Below are 18,873 nucleotides of genomic sequence, written 5' to 3' on the forward strand. Positions count from 1 at the left end.
TTCACTCTCAGTGCAGAAAAAGCAGTTTCTAGTTGCTTTCCTATAGTTCACAATGTACAGCCCCCTTGATATAGATTTTGCCAACACAACAAATGTATTCATTTCCTCTAACATTATTCTAAATATAATTAAGCTCTGTTTTTTAGCAGGAAAACACATCAGACACTGCATATTCATCTTTCAGCAGCCCCGTAAGAACAGCAGCGCAGGTTCAGACTTCATTACCACACACATTAAAGCGATCCCAATTCCGCACTATTGTTTAAGCACCAGCAACTTCAAAGTATCTATAATTTAACTGTGCTCGTTGTTTTGACAGCACGCTCGTGCATTTTAACCACTTGCTTGCATTTTAATTAATTAGTCACAGAATCAGCAGTCCTCTCTCTCAAGATGAAACCGGCTACGTGACCAGGAAGGCGGCTGATGATTCACCATTATCCTTGTGTTCAGTGCGACCCAGAGGCTTTGGTTGTTGTTGATACTGACAAACTATGAGACTAACAGGATGTAATGCCTTGCTGCAAAGAACACAATTTTGCAAAAAAAGAGAACAGTCCGAGGACAAATGACAGCAATTAAACTTATTTTTCATCTGGACTCCCAAAGATTTGCACTGATACTTAGTTTCACTGCAGCACAAATTATACTCAATAGAGTGTGTAGCAAGATCTGGTTGCCCTGTAAATATGTTTTAGTTTTATTTAACATTTTATTTTTTTTGTTTGCGCCTGTGCGTGTCTGCAGAGAAAATAAGTGAATGAGCAAATTTGCCTCAACTGATTAATTTAATCACTGATTAACTCCCTAAACCCAACAAACAGTCCTTGAATGGCAAAAAAAAAAGAAGCAATGCGCAATATTCATTTTTCAATTGCATAATCAAACTGCAAGCTGTTCTCCCTGGGAGCGCACAGAAGGCACGGCGGCCTTTAAACACAGATGACAGAGTAAAGGGATGTGCAGGCCTGCATCGACACCAAAAAAAGCGCGCCCAGTGATGTATCTCACTGTGTGCGTTGTCATTGTCTCGTGAGCTTTTATGTTCATCACCTGTAGCAGTACTAATGGACTTCATCTCTCTACAGAAGTTTTTTTATGCACTGGCACCAGTAATGTGGCCCGAGACATATCTTCAGATTCATCTGTGTGTAACTCTGTTTGCTCCTTTCTTGTAAACGCACAATCACTTCAAAGGTTTGAGGGAATTTCCTCATATTTTGGCATTTTGGCAAACTTTAACTTCAGCTCAACCAATCAGATATGTGGTAGTCAAGGGTCAAGGTCACTGTGGCAAGAAAAAAAACATGTTTTTAACCGTGAAGCCACAATTCAAATGCTAATCATGACCATATTGTATATAACAGTCAAATAGTATGAAATTATGAAGTGATAAGCTGAGAGGGTCTGCTGTGGCGACCCCTAGAGGCAGCAGCTGAAAGAAGAGGCAGCAGATTATTATATCTAATAGGTCAAAGATCAATTCTGGACAATCATGGATCTAAAGTGCAACTTTACTGACTGGCAGTGGTACACGTGCCATTTCTTTTCTTCTTTCTTTTTTAACATTTTCGTGGCAGAAGTCTTCTCAGAGGTTACAGACAAAAAAGCCTTTGGATATCTGAAACTTGGCAATATTTGGCATTCTTGCTTAAACTGGGAACTATTAACCAATTATCAAGATAGTTCCAATTTATAAATGTTTGCTTTTGCGATTTTCCACCCAATCTTTACGATGAATGAGGTACGGTGATTTTTCTTTGTCTTCTCACAAGGCTCTCCTCACAACAGAACTTTATTTTTTAAGATCCCACAACAGCCTCTGAAAGCTCAGCAGCTGTGGTCCAAATACCCTCACACAAGCTTGATTAAACCATCCTACTGTATCAGTTGACAAATAGCACACAATTCTTTCAGCTAACAAAAAATGATTACCAACGAGAGCCAAAAAAAGAATCCAAAAACAAGCTGTTCGCATAGGGACTGAAGCAGTCTTGCATTTTCCTTCCATAAGCCCAATGTGTATGTTGAGGGGAAGTGTGATGTGAAAGAAGGGAAGAGGGTGACACATCTGATTAATTCATAAATTCAGGACTGAGCCCGCCTTTTGAAAGTGACTCATTCAGGGAGATTGAGAAGAAATGGAAGGAAATGAAGTGGGTGGTCCATGGATAAAAGGAGCCAGGAAGGGTGACTGATACTGAAGGGCAGTTGTGCATGGTTAGCCAGGCGTTTCTGTCCTTTTTTCCCTTTTCCCCCTTGTGTCTACCTACAGTATATCCACCTGTCTTTTGGCCTCTAGCTCTCTCTGAGACAGGAGCCCTCAGCAGGGCTACTGCTGTCTCTCTCTTGATATGAGCTTGGCCAGGAACAGTAGGCACACACATACACTCACAAATGCTCCACCACATGCATCTTTAAGCTGTACAACAGCCTATCCAATACCACAGCCCACCACCTTCCAACATGAGCCAACATAGTGACAGCAGCATTATCTTGTTTGGTGATTAAGTAAATGCAGCCTCTAAAGAGTAAGAAGCTACTCTCAGACCATTAGTCAGGAAGATAACAGGCCTAGACTGTGCACAGCACCACTCAGCAGTATCTGCAGCCCTTGCTGCCCTCACTCTTCTACTCACAGCTGGAGACTGAAAGCACGGAGCCAACAACAGAAAAAAATATGATGCAATATATGGCTTTAAAGCTCTCCTTTTTTGGACAGAGACAAAGACAAACCTCTTGATGACAACGTTTAACTGTATTGTTTATTTATACCTGCAGCAAACACAGCAAACGGAGGAAAAGATACCTTATCCTGATTTTCAACTTGTGAATGCTAATGCATTGCGATGGTGTGAGAAGAGGAATCCCATATGCGAGCTGGCCTTATCACTTTGGATTTGCCAGACAGCAGTCAGTGCACAGGCTTGCACTTCTGCACAGATCCACAGGGAAGAGATTCTGCAAATTGCCCATTCTGCCACATCACCATCAGTAACACTATGCTCATGTGCAGATATCTACAGTACCACTGGCTTAAACAGATTTTACCTCTAAAATACCTCGTGGTTTTCTTTGTGAGTTATTTTTAGGATCGCCCCCTCATAAAACAGAGAAGAAAAAAATCTTAAAGCTATCCAGAAAATTATGAATTTTGAACTTAAATCCAAATATACTTCCACAGTTTCACGTTCTTTGTGGCTTTCTGTCATTGGAGTGTGCATAGCCTTCTCTTCTAAGATTTCAGCATTCTTAGCCTTGTCGTTTAGAAATTTGACAAAGAGTAACAATTATCATGTGTAGGACACCTGCTTTTGGTTAAATGTAAAAGCAAACATAATACTGGCACTCACTGATGAACTCATATGCTCCTTAATGTTTTTTTAAAGGGCAAGATGAATTTGGTTCAGCTGTAAGCGGCTCAGCGGGATAAAAATTGCCCTCATTACTTACAGACAAATACATATTTGATGACCCAAACTAGATTTGCAAATTTGTATGAATATTTGTAAATAATATACAGCACTGTGCAGAATTCAGACGACCCCTTTATTTCTTTATAATTTGTTTCTTTAAAAGTGCTCTTCGACAATAGGTCTCCACGCTTTGGAGACCTATTGTCTCCAAAACTGCTTTTTCCCTGAGTATTTGTGCATGGCCATTTTAAAGCGATTTTTCCATTTGTTCTGTTTGTTAAGCCATCTGAGACTGACTGCAAGAGGAGGTCAGGAGAGAGGTACAACAGTGGTGTTGGAGATCTGATGGAAGCGATGGAATTAATGCAGAAAAGTACCATCAGATTTTGAGCTTGTTTGCAATATCATGCATAAAGCATCTGATTGACAGTGGCTTCATTTATAGAAAGACAATGATCCCAAACACGGTGCTGATACAGTATAAAAGCATATCAGGATGGGAAAACACAAGATGGATTGGTCTCCCTAGAGCTCAGACATTACTGAAGCAGTGTGGGATCATCATAACAGAGAACAGAACAAAAAGGTAGTTAATATCCAAAGAAGAGCTTCAAGAAGCCTGGATATCTATTCCTGAAGAAATATCAAGAAAGCTGCCTGAGAGAGTTTAGGATGTGTCAATTCACCAGCAAGTAGCTAACCCATCAGAGAAAGTGTAAAACAAACATACAAAGCCATCTTTGCAATGTTTTAGCTACATACAAGTGAATACAGCTTGGAGAAAGGGTTTCGTGTCATAACAGCTCACCCACAGGCTTCTAGCACTGATTTATGCCTTATTTGTTTTAGAGGCAATTTTTGCAGGCTGCAGCTATAGCCACACGGGGGGCACCAAATTAGGCTTGTACACCATCTCCCTTTGATATTGATTTGCATAGAAGGAGGATGTACCAGCTTTATTCTCAGTAAGATCAGCAACACGCAGCGTGCATGCAAGGAGATGTTTATCATTAAGTTTTACAGCGACAAGTAATTATGAACCCAGAGTGTTGCTGTTTAAAAGGAAGTTTAAGAATCTGGGTTACTGAGGAGATGTTCGCCCGTAGTTACCATTAACAAGGATGAATTGTGACAGTTCTGTGGGAAATTACATCAGTGCAAATTCCTTTGGTGCGAACAGAGATGGATAATGTCTGTTTGGATGAATAACACATGCTAGCTGGTATCAAACGCACTTGGGCAACTCGTTGCCTCCAAGTAAAGATGAGAGCTGTGACGTTTATAAAAGCTGACATTTGCACCTCCGGTATGATGCCTCTAAACAGTTCGTGCGCTCGTGCAGCACAGAAATGTTTGTCACAGAAAGAGGGAGAGGAGACGGCAAAAGAGCTCCGCGGGGGAGTATTTACAATCAGCATTACCCAGGAGGTCTGCACGCGCTCACATCAGTCCAAAACGGGCAAGCACAGTCCGCTTGACCTCAACTCAAGAGGAGAAGAGGGAAGATGAAAGATACAGAAAAAGTCCAAACGAGGGGACAGTCCCCAAAGAAATCAAACATAAGCTGTGTTGACACTGTCCAGTTGTCCAGCTTTCTACTGTACACAGGGGACACACTGGCTTACATTTTTCATACACTGATACACGTAACTAGAAAGATTACGTCAGCGTGTATATTGTGAATTTTCACCTAGGGCCGCAAGACACTCCACAATCACCACTCACTCTACTGTTACATTTACAGTCACAATCAGTAATACAAAAAACAGTAATACACAAAGTAACGTGTAACATTATGCTACATTTTTACAGTCGTGAAAAGGAAAGCTTTCATTGCTGCGAAAATCACTTGAAGTGCAGCAATAACTTGAAGTGATTGTTTCCGTATGGCTTTGTTAGTCTCTCGCATCGCTGTGGAGGATATTTGGCCCATGCTCCTTAATGACGTTGTTTCAGTTCATTGAGGTTTGCATGTATTTGTTTATGCAACATAAACAAATACAGCAACCATGCTTGCTGTATTCCCTGTCCCTGGTTTAAACTGGTTGCAGTATGACGGCAATAACCAGACTGTGAGAAATACAGATCAGATCGTTGCAAAGAAGAAATGAAATACATGTGTCTTTTTTTATTCGTTTGTTTTTTAACAATGACAACTAATATGTTTAACACGTGTTAGTGAACACAAAGTATTTTCCACATACAGAGACAAGTATTACTGGGGATATTTAAAAAGCAAACAAACAAAAAAACAGCAACCTTTTTTAGTTATTTACTGTTTTGTACATCCAATTTCTATTTCATATGTGGGATGGTAATCTTAACACATAGGACTCTTACAATGACATATAGTGTCCCTGTCCTATCTCTGATATTAGTCTGACAAATACAGAAATTCTCGTCTTTTCATCTGAAGCTGAATAGCTGGGTAGGATAGGTCTTAATAAGAAAGACTTAAAAGGAAGAGGAAGCGGGTTTGAGTGACACTTAAGATGAGATATTTTGTGTTATTGTGATAGGATAATAGTTATATTAATTCTCAAAGAGAAACTTTCTATTACTAGGAGGGCTAACAATGATGTTGAGGTGACAGATGCCACTGCTGCAACTTTCACTTTGAACCTATTTTGGAACTATAACATGACCAGACATTGTGAAAAGACCACCAGCTGACGATTAATAATACTACTACTACTACTAATAATAATACATTTCATTTAAAAATAGCACCTTTCAGAGCACCCAAGGACACTGTACAACAAATACACAATATACACAATAATAAGAGTAACAGATAAAAGTTAAAAGCATGCAGAGGTTTAAACATAAGCAATTTTAAACAGGTGAGTTTTAAGGGTGGACTTAAAAAAAACACCTTATTCAAGGTATTGCAATAGCTTGAAGTCTAGACTTCAAGCTATTGCAATACCTTGAATCCTTTCTTTTTCAGCCATTCTGTTGTAGTTGGTGCTTTGCATGGACAGATGGCATCACATCTGACTCTAGAATACTTTTGGTATACAAAGGACTTCACAGTCAACTCAGTGACTGGAGGATACCCAGGTCCTGTAGCTGCAAAACAAGCCCAAACCATCACCCTTTCAGCACCGTGCCTGACAATTGGTATGAGGTGTTTGAGCTGATGTGCTGTGTTTGGCTTTACAACAAATATGGCGCTGTGCATTATCAAACATCTTTCACCTTGTCTTGATAAGATGAAGCTTTGCAAACCTAAGCCATACTGCCGTGTTCTTTTTAGAGACAAGAAGCTTCCTCCTGGCAACTTTTACCATGCTAACTGAGGCCTGTGGAGTTTACTTACCTAGTGAAGCAGTAAAGGTGTGCTGAGGTTTTCACAGGACTGTGAAAACTTTATTTTTCACATGACTGTTTATAAAGTCTATGGGTGGTAATTTAAAGAAATACCAAAGAGGCCAAATCACTGTCAAAAAAGACTAATGTTTCGCTTTGCTGCCCATTTTTTTAACAATGTTTTGCTTTATTTCTATAATCTCTCTCTGTTACAATCTAATGTAATTTTAGGACTAACTAGAGCTGTGCTACAAAAATCTGCAAAAATATATTTGTGTCTCTGTCCTCATGTTGTTTACATACATAATAAAACAGAGTGCTATCTATTTTTGTGGGCCATGTACAGGTGTGGTATTAGCATGATGTAGCAAGTGTATTTTAACGGGGGAAAACAAGGTGGACACATTTCAGTGCTACGAGAAAAGGCCCTTTCAACAAACCCCTGCACTTTTAAATTGTTAGCTGGCTACATCTGATCACATCTGTTCATTTATGGTTTTGATTAAAAAATAAGATTTAGAAAACTGCTGTATAGGAATGAGATTGTTTCCATAGGCTTGACATGTGGCAGGTGTTAAAAAGCGAGTCTGCTGTACAGCTTTTATACAGTAAAAATCCAAAAATAACAAACAAAAGAGAAGAGTGTGTAATACTTACAACCATACCGTTTAGGGACACCCAGCAGTCAGGGGGGAAGTCTTGGAGCAGAGGCACCAGATACTGCAGACAGCCATCCCAGTGACACAGAAGCAGCATCATACCTATCAAATTAAATATTCTTACCACTGCACTAGCCAGGTCATAGGTCATATGGAAAATCTGCCAAAGAGAAAGACAGAAGAAAGGAGAGATAGAGACCTCATCAGCATCTGCTTGGTTGTGCGAAAGCATTTATTCAAATTCTGACATTCGTAAGCCAAATGCAAGCACGGCATTATGAAGAAATATAAACTTCAGTAAGCAACACAGACACAGCGGCCCAGATTTAGATCTGTAAGAGTCTCAAACGTTGGATGCACTGGTATTTCAGGGACACAAAAAGATAAAAAAAAAGATTAAAAACACTTAAAACGCTCACAAAAGTACAAAGTCACCTTTGAAGCTGAGGGCACAGTGTGCCTGTCTGTCCTCCAAAGTGTTTGGGTGCCTCAGCGTCTGTGTGTGCCTGCACGCGTGTGTGCGCATGTATCTCTGCACTCACAGATGTTGAGCTGCTCATAACTGAACACGGCTGCTTTCCAAAAAAAATAACCTGACCAATAGAGGAGACACATAGAGCTAGAGTAGGTAGCACAGAGCAAGTGAAGTGAATGATGAGGGGAAGTGCAAACTTCTGGAATAATTAGCCCGTAAGTGTGTTTCAATGCTGTGAGCTGGAAAAGGTGTCGGTGCTGGTGTGGCTGTTTAATCAGAGCCCGAAAGTTTCAGAATAGAAAGTCATCAGCGGGGTGAGTAAGCATGTCTGCGGCGCAAAGCGGTTTCATTTACGTCGGATCTGGCCGAAGAGAATTGACTCACGCCTGGTTGGCTGTGGCTTTAATTCAGAGTTTCTCATTAGCATCAGAAACCCATTACTTATTTCCAGGTTAGTTATTCCATAATCTTCCTCACACCGAAGCTCAATCTCTCCTCCCGCCAGCCCCCTGGTTCGTTTTGCATAATAAACCTGCCCCATTCGCCAGTTTGTTGAATTGAGACATTTCAGGTAATTACCATCTATTTTAAGTTCATGTCTTTCCATTCCCCATACATTACCTGTTCTACCTATTATACATATAGTCGCTTCGCTTGTTTTTTAAATGAGAACTGATGAACTTTTTGTTTCGGGGGTTTCCTTTTACTGACAAATGTTTACATTTGTATATAATACAAGAAATCAAGGATTTTCAGGTAAGTAAACATATATGTACAACACACACCAGTATCTTTATCTCTATATCTAAAACCTTGGTCATTTATGGTCTTTTTCTGTCCTTGTGTGCACCTAAACACTAACAAAAACACTACTACTACTGCATATAATTTAGTTCCAAATAAGCCCAAATAAGATCTGCAAGAGCATGGACTTCAGGCTGTGCTGATATGAACCAGTTTTGCCATTTGTATGCAAAATCATCTGTTAAACCCCCACCACCACCAAACCCCAGGTGTTTTAGAGGCTCTTTTAATCTTCCTCTCTCCACCCCGGTCTATTGTGACTGCCCTGTAACCTTTCTGAATAAAGGACAGTGTCCGCACATAGAACAGAGGAGAGAACAAGAGGCTGAGCTGGTGCTCAGATCCCTCTATGGTTCAACTCATCCATGGGGAGATATAGTGCACTGCCATGAAAGGCTAAAATTAGCCACTAGCTTACAGGACGGCTGTCTCAGTGCACCCAGTGTCTCTTCTGCTGCCTATATCTGTACTCTTATTTTAGCAGAATTCGCTCTCCCTCTGTTATGTGCGCATGCATATTTACATATAGCCTGATGACATAATAAGGAAAGCGACAGAGCATAAGGTAGCCGTGAAGTGATAAAGGTATCTATTTCTGGAGGTGCATGCTCCTGAAGGATTGCAACAAGACTAGAAAACAGGAAGTAGTGGGCCCTGTTTGAATTGCAAATGACTCATAGGCAGAAATAGGAAAAGGCTGATCACTCTGTCTCCACTTTCTTTTTTCAGTTAATACATAAGCAAAAGAGTGAAAAATAAGGATGAAGTTTTTTGGGTACATTTCTATGACGCGTGAGGGTTACAGGGAGGTCTCACAAATTCCCAGGGACAGTCTCACTTTGCTGGGAAGCCTCTGTGACCTTTGGGTCACGCTGAGTCAGAGAGGCTAGAGAGGAAATGATGTAGATGCTCATTAACACAATGTGGAGTTTATTTGGGTTTGCATTGCAGCGGCATCACTTTGAAAAGCCTGCAAGCAGCAGGAGGTAGCCACAAGGCAGGAGTGGGGTTTTTTTGTTTTGTTTTTTTCAAATAGGGTTTTAAAGAAGAGGCTGCAGGTGTAGATCGCTGGTCAGGTCACCAGATTACAAAGGATAACCTTCACTGTGATGTGCAGATATGTAAGTGTCATGGTCCTGGGCCGTGTTGGCCCAGTATTCTTAGTTCTCTTGTATTTTTGTATTTAGTTCCCTGTTTAGGTTCTGTTTCCTGAGTTGCCCTGTTATGTTGTTCCCTGTGTGCTTTCCCTTTGTGACTCTCACCCCCTGTGTGCCCCTCTATGTATTCATGAGCCCTTGTCCCCTTTCGTGTTTTATTCCATGTTTTCCCCAGCCTGTTATGTTTGTGTTCTCCCCGTGCTCTCTCCTCCTGTCTGAACCTCTGTGTACTTCCTGTTTGACTCTGCCCGTCTCCCGTCAGTGTTATGTTCACCCCGCCCTGTCTCGTTATGGTTATCTGTGTCAGCTGTGTTCCCCGTGTGTTCCCACTTTCCTCGTTAACCCTCTGTGTATTTCTGTCTGCGTCTTCCTCTGTTCGGCGTCGCGTTCTCCCTCATGTTGTGTGTTATTCTCCCCGTGGTTCCTGGTACATCTCATGTTTAGTTTTTCCAGTTTAGTTCAGTACTGTTTTGTGTTTCACCTTTAAGCCAGCATTAAAACTGTGATCTTTAAGTTTATCCCCGTGTCTGTGAGTCTGCATCTTGGGTCCTTCTCCTGCCTGCCACACAACGAATCATGACAGTAAGGATAAATTTGAACTGTGTGAGATGGTTCACTGAAGCGCACTCTGCTAATACAAACACAATGTCTCCATATTGCCTTTACAGAGTGTTTCTCATAATTAAAAGAAAGCATTTGCACATACTCGATCATCCAACTTCTCTTTTGAGAATTAACTGTGTTGGACAGCCTCTTTCTTTCTTTTTTTTGTGGTAATCTGTTGTTTTATCTCACTGTAAGGCTTCTAAGAAAACATGAATTGTATCAAATTGGGCAAAGGAAGGAATGCGGAGAGTGTAGGTCCGAATTTACATCTGTTTGACTCAAGCAGACAAAGAAAACACACAACTTGCAAAGCTTTCATGTAGCACACAGCCGGCCCCTTGCTCAGGATATGTGTCACAACTAAGAACCATGCGCTTCAATTTGCTAATATGCACCTACTCGATCACCCATCAGCAACGTTCTGTTTCGTGCAGTCAGCAGTGTGTCTGAGCATCCCGCTGATGGAGAGGAATGATTAATATATGCCTGTGTTCTGTTCAACGTTTACTGTAAGGGAAATCAATCCAGATCTAAAAATAAAAGCAACAGAGTTCTGACAACAGCTGAACAGCTGGTCAAATAAATAAAAAAGTGACTACTGCTGAGGACTTTACTGTATGGCACGAGTTATAAAATGTACTATGCAATCGTTTATCATTGTGGCAAGAAGCAAATTGATCCTTTTACTAAACTCTTTAAAAATGCTTCAACTTTTGTCAGACCAGCATTTAAAAAGTCTAAATTTCTTCTTAATTTTGATAAATCAGCCAGTGCAGAGTGGTTACATATTGTTAGCTCAAGGCTCAGTGTCTGCCATTTAAGAGATAAGTCTGTTTTCACAAAGACTCGAAGCCTATAGTGTAGGTTTGTTTTCAGTACTGGCCATTTATTTCTATTTTGTTTGTGTCTTGCCCTGCTAGAGGTTTTTTCCTGTTAAAAGAGAGGGGTTTTTTTCCCACTTCCGCCAAGTGGCTGCTCATAAGGTGTCCTCTGATTGTTCATGTTTTCCCTCCATTATTGTAGGGTCTTTACCTTACAATCTAAAGTTCTGATTTGGCACTATATAAATAAAATGTAACTGAATGTAAAATGTTTGAAAAATGTTGCTCCAATAGCAACATTAATATAAAGTTTATTCTGTGGTTTAAGACAGTTTTTTATGGAAGCCCGTTTCTGCCACTAAAAAAAAAAAGGATCCATAACTCAAAATTTCGAGTTATTTTCTCGAAATTTCGACATATTAACTCAAAATTTTGAGAAAAGCAACTCGAAATTTCGAGTTCGCGCTGCCAATCAGTAATCTACGTGAATGACGTCATTTCCATGTTACCCGGAAGCTGAAGCCCTCAGCTACAAATGCTACAGCTAAGCTACCGGTATTACATCCAGTCGTGAATGCACAGATTGCTGAGTGTTTTCAGCCTGGCTTCACAAATGATGAAATCCCTGTGTTATTAGCTGAATCACATGGTGTTACTATCAGCAAACATACTTTAATTTGTTGGGATCCGTTTTTGAGTGCGCGGTCCTGCGCCATATGCTTCCGTGTAACAAGAAAGCGACCTCATTCACGTATATTTTTGATTGGCAGAGCTAACTCGAAATTTTGAGAAAAGTAACTCGAAATTTCGAGAAAATAACTCGAAATTTCGAGTTATGGATACTAACTTTTTTTTTTTTTTAGTGGCGGAAACGGGCTTCCATAGTTTTTGCAGTTCGGTGGCAGTGAATCGCTCTGAGATAAACATTTGAAACCAAATTTAGACTCAAATCTGTCATATGACAGATCCGAGTTCATTTTGAGCAACTATAACGTTTTCATAAACCTCGTGCACAGGAAAGGTAGAGCTGACACAGAGCCAAAAGCATATCCAATGCTCTTGTTTGGCTTTGGCAAAATATAGGCTTGGAATTAAATGCATCAAGCTCAAATTTGACTGGGAATTAGGGCATAGGTCAGCATAATCCTGTAATACATTGGAGAAAAACAGCCAAGATTTGATATGATAGTGATAGAAAGTCACACGCTAGCTCTGTCAAGCCAGTAGGTCGCTCATGCACTTGGTCTTTCCGCATCCTTTTGATGGGTTGTTAGAGCAGAGAACATTTTGAAACTTTGCAGGTATATTTTTATGTAAAGCAGCATGCTGATACATAATACTGCAGGGATTAAAATTCAAATCAATGTTGCCCACAAGGTATGGCACGAAGAGTTTTTGCTTATACAACTGCGAGCTGTCTGGTGGATGTATGCACTGTAGGCAGACATTTTGAATCCTATGCACAGAGAAGAGAGCATGCAAGAGAATTACTCATCACCAAGCATCAAGCTGTGGGCCTGAAACACGCAATTACAAACTGTTCTTTATGCATCTTCAAATTGGACATGAGTGACCTCTGTTTGAGGTTAGCGAGGATTAGCATGGGACTAATTTGAGGAGATTAAATCCACCACTGGCTATTAGATTGAAGGATAACAAAACTGCTTCCAGGAAAATCTGGAATTCTCCTGCTTAGCATCATCTTGTAAATCTCCTGCTGGCTCTCTTTTGGTTTTGCTTAATCACGAAATTACAGTTGAACTTGGATTCTAAAAAATCATACCGGGACGTAATGAGAATTCACTGGGAATTTGCAAGTTTCCTGTTTTCTTTTACTGCCTTTCCTCCTCTGAAGGCTAAAAAGCTTTTGCCCGCTGTACTTGGTCTACTTAAAAAAAGGCAACAGCATGTAAGGCTAAATGAGCAACATTCTATATTTTCTATGGCAAAAAAACATTTCAATGCCGGTCTGTCTCTTTCTGAAAGAAAAGCAGCCTGCTGGAAGTAATCATAAATCCCATCACTGAAATGTGCAATGTGTAATCACATTGGTGTAAGTATAGTTCAGCAATAAATAAATATAAACAGAGCTGGCATTATTTCAGAGCTTCAGGCAACATACTGTATGTGCTGGGACGCTAATCAGTCAGCAGATCTGCTTATCATACAGACTGGGATACTGTGTAAGAGGAGAGGAAAAGCCTTTCTAGCAATGTTGTGCTTGTAACTTGGTTCTTGCCAAATCATGCGTGCAAGTACATAGGCTGCATAAAAAGCTCTGAATCTCAATGCAGAGGAACATTTAGGTAATGAGGCCCAGCAGTAATTAGGAGACAGAGACTTAATTAAGAGCCACATAGTGATCAATAGGATCTTAACACAGGCAGAAAACAAGCGATGATCTATTAATATAGTAAAGGACCCCCTAAACCATCATTGCTTCTTCATCGCAGGCTCTCATGCATGCATTTAAAACTAAAAAAATAGCAGCATCATCAGTAAAATTTATATAAACTGTTCAAGGTAAAAAGTAGCATTAAATAGAAATTCACCAAATAACCTGGTAGGTTGTTTAAGTAGTTGTTATTTCCAACTGATGCATGCAGTTCATCTCTAAGCTATCAGTAAAGACAATAGACAAAAGATTATTAAAAAAAAATCACAGCCTCAGTTACTCTTCCAGATATCGATTTAGTTGTTATGAAAACAAAATATTTTCACCATACGGACTCATCCCACACAGGCCCTGACACACTTAGAGAAGCCGAAGTGTTTCACATAAAAACAAGTCTCAAGAATCATATTGAACTGTATGATTTTAGAGCAGAACTGCAGTAATAACTGCACACGCAGACGTTTGCAGCTAAAACAGTGACACCGTGAATCAGAATTGTCTCCAATTTGAACAGGCCACTGATATTTTTTCCTCTTCTGGAATCACAAATGTTCTCTTTTTATTCCTGTGCACCCACTCTGATATGATTTCTGCAACATATTTCATCTACCAATGCTTGAATGTACCCTCATGACCTCAGCAGATGCAAATTTCTGAGCATCAAATACAACTGCTAACGTGCCTCAAATATCACCAGTGAATGTGTGAAAGCGAAGGGCTCAAACTGGATGTGTGATATCGCAGAAGATCCTGATCCTCTTCCTCACCTCGCAGCTTAACTACCAGCCAATCAGTGGACACATTTAACTAGACAACTCTTCCCCTCGGAACTTGTCGATCACATCTTTCAGTCCAAGGAGATCTTCCTCACGGGAACGCTGCTGATCATCTGCTCTGCTTTCCAGCGTTTCTGTGTCCGTCAGCATTATTCTCTTGTTCTTCCACTAAGCACATCACACTTCACCGCAAGCCGAGCTACTTTGCCCGCTGTCTCACCCGCTCTGCGTCTATTTTGGTCGTGTGAGCGTGATAACCTTAACACTTCTGTTCTGCCTTAATCTGCGCTCTACCATTCACAGATGCATTGGCAGAGGCAGCGTCCTCCGGGGCAGAAGCTCACAGACCCGCAGGGATCAAATTTATGATCTTCTCTGCGTGGACAGCATTGGTGATCCACTCTGTGTGCTAAGCCTTTTTTTTACTGTAATTATACAGACATCAGTCCCAGAGTCTGTAGGGATTCACGTATGCAGTTAATGCATGCGCATTCTTCTAGAAATTTCCTGCAGGGCTTATATTAGCCTGCTCTGCGCAGGACAGGTATGGTGCATTAGGACAACAAGTAAATGTATTTATGGATGAATGTTCTATTGATTTGTACCTGTAACCTGAGCAGTGGTAACAAAATAACATCAGCTCAGGTCTAATAAATCATGTACACAAACACAAGCAGTACTTAGCTCGGACAGCAGCACCAGTGCATTTATAACTCAGTGCACTCGGTGCAATGAGAAAATTGCTGGGAAGTGAAAGAGGCATGTGTGGACATATTGTCCAAAACATCTTAGTGCCCTCAAGAATAACCGTTTTCCCACATGACCCATTTTTAACGTCATCTGTTCGGTTATGCAAGTCTGTTGACAGTTTCACTGCATCATTATAGGAATCATCATTACGAAGTAAGGCTGAGGGAGGGAAGAAGGAAAAAAGAAAAAGAAAAACGAGCTGTGAGCGGACAATGAGCTGACAGAGAAGCGTGCATCTTTCACACAACAATCCCAGGCCAGAAATAAAAGAAGAAAATACTAATGCTGACATAGTATTAATCTGTTTTGACATTGACCAGGACTTTTTCTCATTCAAATTATCCCAAGGAGCAACTCTCCAGAAATGAAAGCGCACAATGCAGCAATGAAAGAAGAAGCTCAGTAGAGGAGCATTTAAACCTCATATCCTCTGTATGTATGTGCACAGCATAAAGTAGGGTTTACTGCGATTCATTTATGGTTTTTTTAACACTGTTATACAAGAACGTGGGCGGGCTTAATTTTATTAAATTGTTTTATTGCTTCAGAAAAAATAAACTTTTTTTAAAGGAGAAACTACAAAATGATTGTGCAGTCAAATATAGTTCCTGAAAGCAGTGAAAATAGAAATATCTGAATTGACAGATCAGACTTTTAAGAAAAAATCTAATTTAGTCAAGACAATCTGAGCATCTCCGTAGATCTGCATTAATAAAGGCTAGACTGAAAAAGAAAGAAAGAAAGAGGACTGCAAGTTTTTCCTTTGTGCAAATGTCACAGCAGCGCAGTGAAAGAGAGACAGAGAGAGTGCTGTAGTCTGAGTTGTGGTTGTACTAAGAAGGTAGTCAGGGAAGATTAGTGCTCATGTGAGAGCAGGAGGGATTTGACTGGATTGCACAGGGTGACCCGCTGTGCTCATGTAAATATCAGCAAGATGGACGGTATCACAGTGTGCATCGAGGTCACACCCGTCCCGATACACTTGGGGATGGAGGGGTGGAGATTGCCTGGTGATGCAATTTTAGACTGATTTTTATATATTTCTTTTTAATCATCATAATCAAAGTTGCAGCTGAAGCTTGGTTAAAAAAAATATGATGGCATTAACAGTGTGTGTCTTTTCAGGATGATTGTTTTAGGAAGAGAAAAACATAAAAGAGGAAATCAGGAAATGGAAGAGTGAATGCATACACCCTTGAGGGCAGTCTGATGTTATAATTACTCATCTGACTAGCAGTGGAGCAGCATCATACTAACTAGTTCCACATATCTCTTGACTGCATGACTACAGCTGACATGCTACATATAGTCCTGTCCATACTGTAGCCATGGATTTGTTTACCGCCATAGTGGTTCCTCCATGTATGTGCTTAGATTCACATAAACAGCTGGATTTCAGCACATGAGCACATCATCATGACAGATGGATGAAGGGTGCTTCGCTAAGTTGATCCACCGCAACATTAGCTCTTGGGAAGTGAAACCCTAATGCCTCAGTAGTTAGTAATCAATTAATTTGCACACAAAGCATCATTACAGGATGTCTGCAATGAGTGTCGGTGCTTGCCTTTAAACAATCAAGGGATCGTTACGCTCCTCATGCAGAATCAGTCAATAACAAACAGGTTTATAGTGATTGGTCAATTATTCAATAAGTTGGTTGATAAGGACAAATATTCTCAAACCATTTTGTCAATCAACCACTTATTTTTCAAGCTGAACCTTTGATGGTTCAGGTTTTGTTTGATTTTTAGTCATGAAGGCTTAGATCACAGAACAGGAATTTTTCTTTTTGTTACTTTTGTTTCTGGAGAAAATTCTCAAAAGAGCATCAAATAAAATGAACATTTTTGCAGTCGAGTGGATCGTAAAAAACCCAAACAACTGCAGCTAATGACACTCTTCCTCTTGCCGATGCAACACTTGCAATATCAGTGTGTGTGTGTATATATATATATATATTAGGGGTGCAACGATACTCGTATTGATATTGAACCGTTCGATACAGTGCTTTCGGTTCAGTACGTATATGTATCGAACAATACAAATTTTTAATTTATTTTATCAACTTTCCTTCTGACGATGCTGTCTGTGTTGAGCGCTCAGTGGATCTGCGCTCGACAGTGCAGCCTAGGCGGAGTAGTCGAACGCAGATTCACTGAGCGCAGGGCAAGCTAGCCAGACAGAAGCTAAGCTCCTTGCAACATGGCAAATTGAACCTCCCCCACCCTCATTCAGATCTGGCGTTTGGAACTATTTTGGTTTTCATGTGACGTATGACCCTGAAGGTAAGCACGTCATGGACTAAAGTAAAACAGTATGTTGGATGTGCCACGCAATGCTCAATTACATTGGTGGGAACTAGTGTGTTAGCGCAGTTAGCTCGTTAACGTGTTGGCGGTCCAGCCCCATGCACGGGGCTCGTTAACTTGCCGTGTTGTGGCGTTAACGTCATTTCAACGAGATTAACGCTGACAGCACTAGTGGGAACACAATGAATATGACTGCACATTTACTCCAAAATCACCGATGGGCAAAGACAAGTGGAAGCAGACAAAAACAACAAGCAGGCATGCTACAAACTTTACCAGAGTCATTTAGACAGCTGTTAGCACATGATTCTCCTTATGGGGACCTGATATGTTTAATATGCTGCTGAGAATATAGCCCAGAAGAAGCGGATAGTATAGCTTTATTTTGGAAAGAGCCATTTCTCTGTAATAAACTCTCTTTTCCAAAGATGAGTGATTTCTCGATCAGATAGATTTTTTTTATTACTTTGTTGTTTCAGCAACATTAAATTTAAAAACTGTACTTTTGAGTTAAAATATATATTTATAATTTTAATAAATGACAAATTAAAAAGGCATGAACATTTTTTTTGTATCGAAAAAATATCGAACCGTGACACCAAAGTATCGAACCGAACCGTGAATTTTGTGTATCGTTGCACCCCTAGTATATATATATATATATGTGTGTGTATATATGTTGCTGAAACAAAAAAGTAATAAAAAATATATATATATCTCAGGGCTCGCAAAATTTCAAAATCCCTGGTAGCCCTTCGGGCAGGGACTCTTCAGTTTTTGGTAGCCCAAAATAAATTTAAGTAGCCCGAATAAAAAAGAGAGCAATTTTTTGATTGATGTTTTGTTTCCTTTACAATATTATACATTAAAGTATAACATTGTATAATTATATAATATTAACTTCTTATCTTGTGCGCGTTTTTTATTTTGACAGCGAATGCGCACCTGCGGACCACTTATGTGCACCCCTGGTTATTTAGCTCGTCATATTGCAGCCACAGAAATTCTTTTGTCCATGAAACCATAAAGCTGCACTTTCTTTTTGCCTTATAGTCTGATTTGTCATAACTTTTCCGTTTTGTGATCACTTCTTGGTCCCCATGTTTGAAACAACCACAAGAAGCACAAGTTGATTGCACGCGGTCACACTTGGTCATAGCACCGTCTCCAACCACTGTTTTCCAGTGTGTGACTATAGCATTACGTACCAGGCATCTCGTCTTTCACTGTGACCCTGGATATGTCACCAAGATACTTCCTACATGCACAGCTACAACACTACCAACCAGTACTCAAAGTATTCTACTGTATTCCTTACACCGATCACTTGCGCCTCTGTTACAGTATTCCAGTAAAAATACAAACCTATACATTAATTGCAAACCAAGAA

At 40.2% G+C, this 18,873-nt stretch overlaps 1 protein-coding gene across 1 annotated transcript in view; it reads right to left on the bottom strand.

Moving 5' to 3' along the window:
- The window catches only part of hcn1 (hyperpolarization activated cyclic nucleotide-gated potassium channel 1), a 71,986-nt gene that overhangs the window by 31,629 nt on the left and 21,484 nt on the right, over positions 1-18,873 (bottom strand). Inside the window, exon 3 of the mRNA XM_085414099.1 lies at positions 7,386-7,547. Within this exon, the coding sequence (XP_085270225.1) occupies positions 7,386-7,547 (162 nt within the window). The remainder of the gene's footprint in view (positions 1-7,385; positions 7,548-18,873) is intronic.

This window comes from Rhamphochromis longiceps, linkage group LG7 (assembly GCF_057381845.1).
Source record: "Rhamphochromis longiceps isolate RC_006_pf linkage group LG7, R_longiceps_female_GT1.1, whole genome shotgun sequence".
NCBI classification, from domain to species: domain Eukaryota; kingdom Metazoa; phylum Chordata; class Actinopteri; order Cichliformes; family Cichlidae; genus Rhamphochromis; species Rhamphochromis longiceps.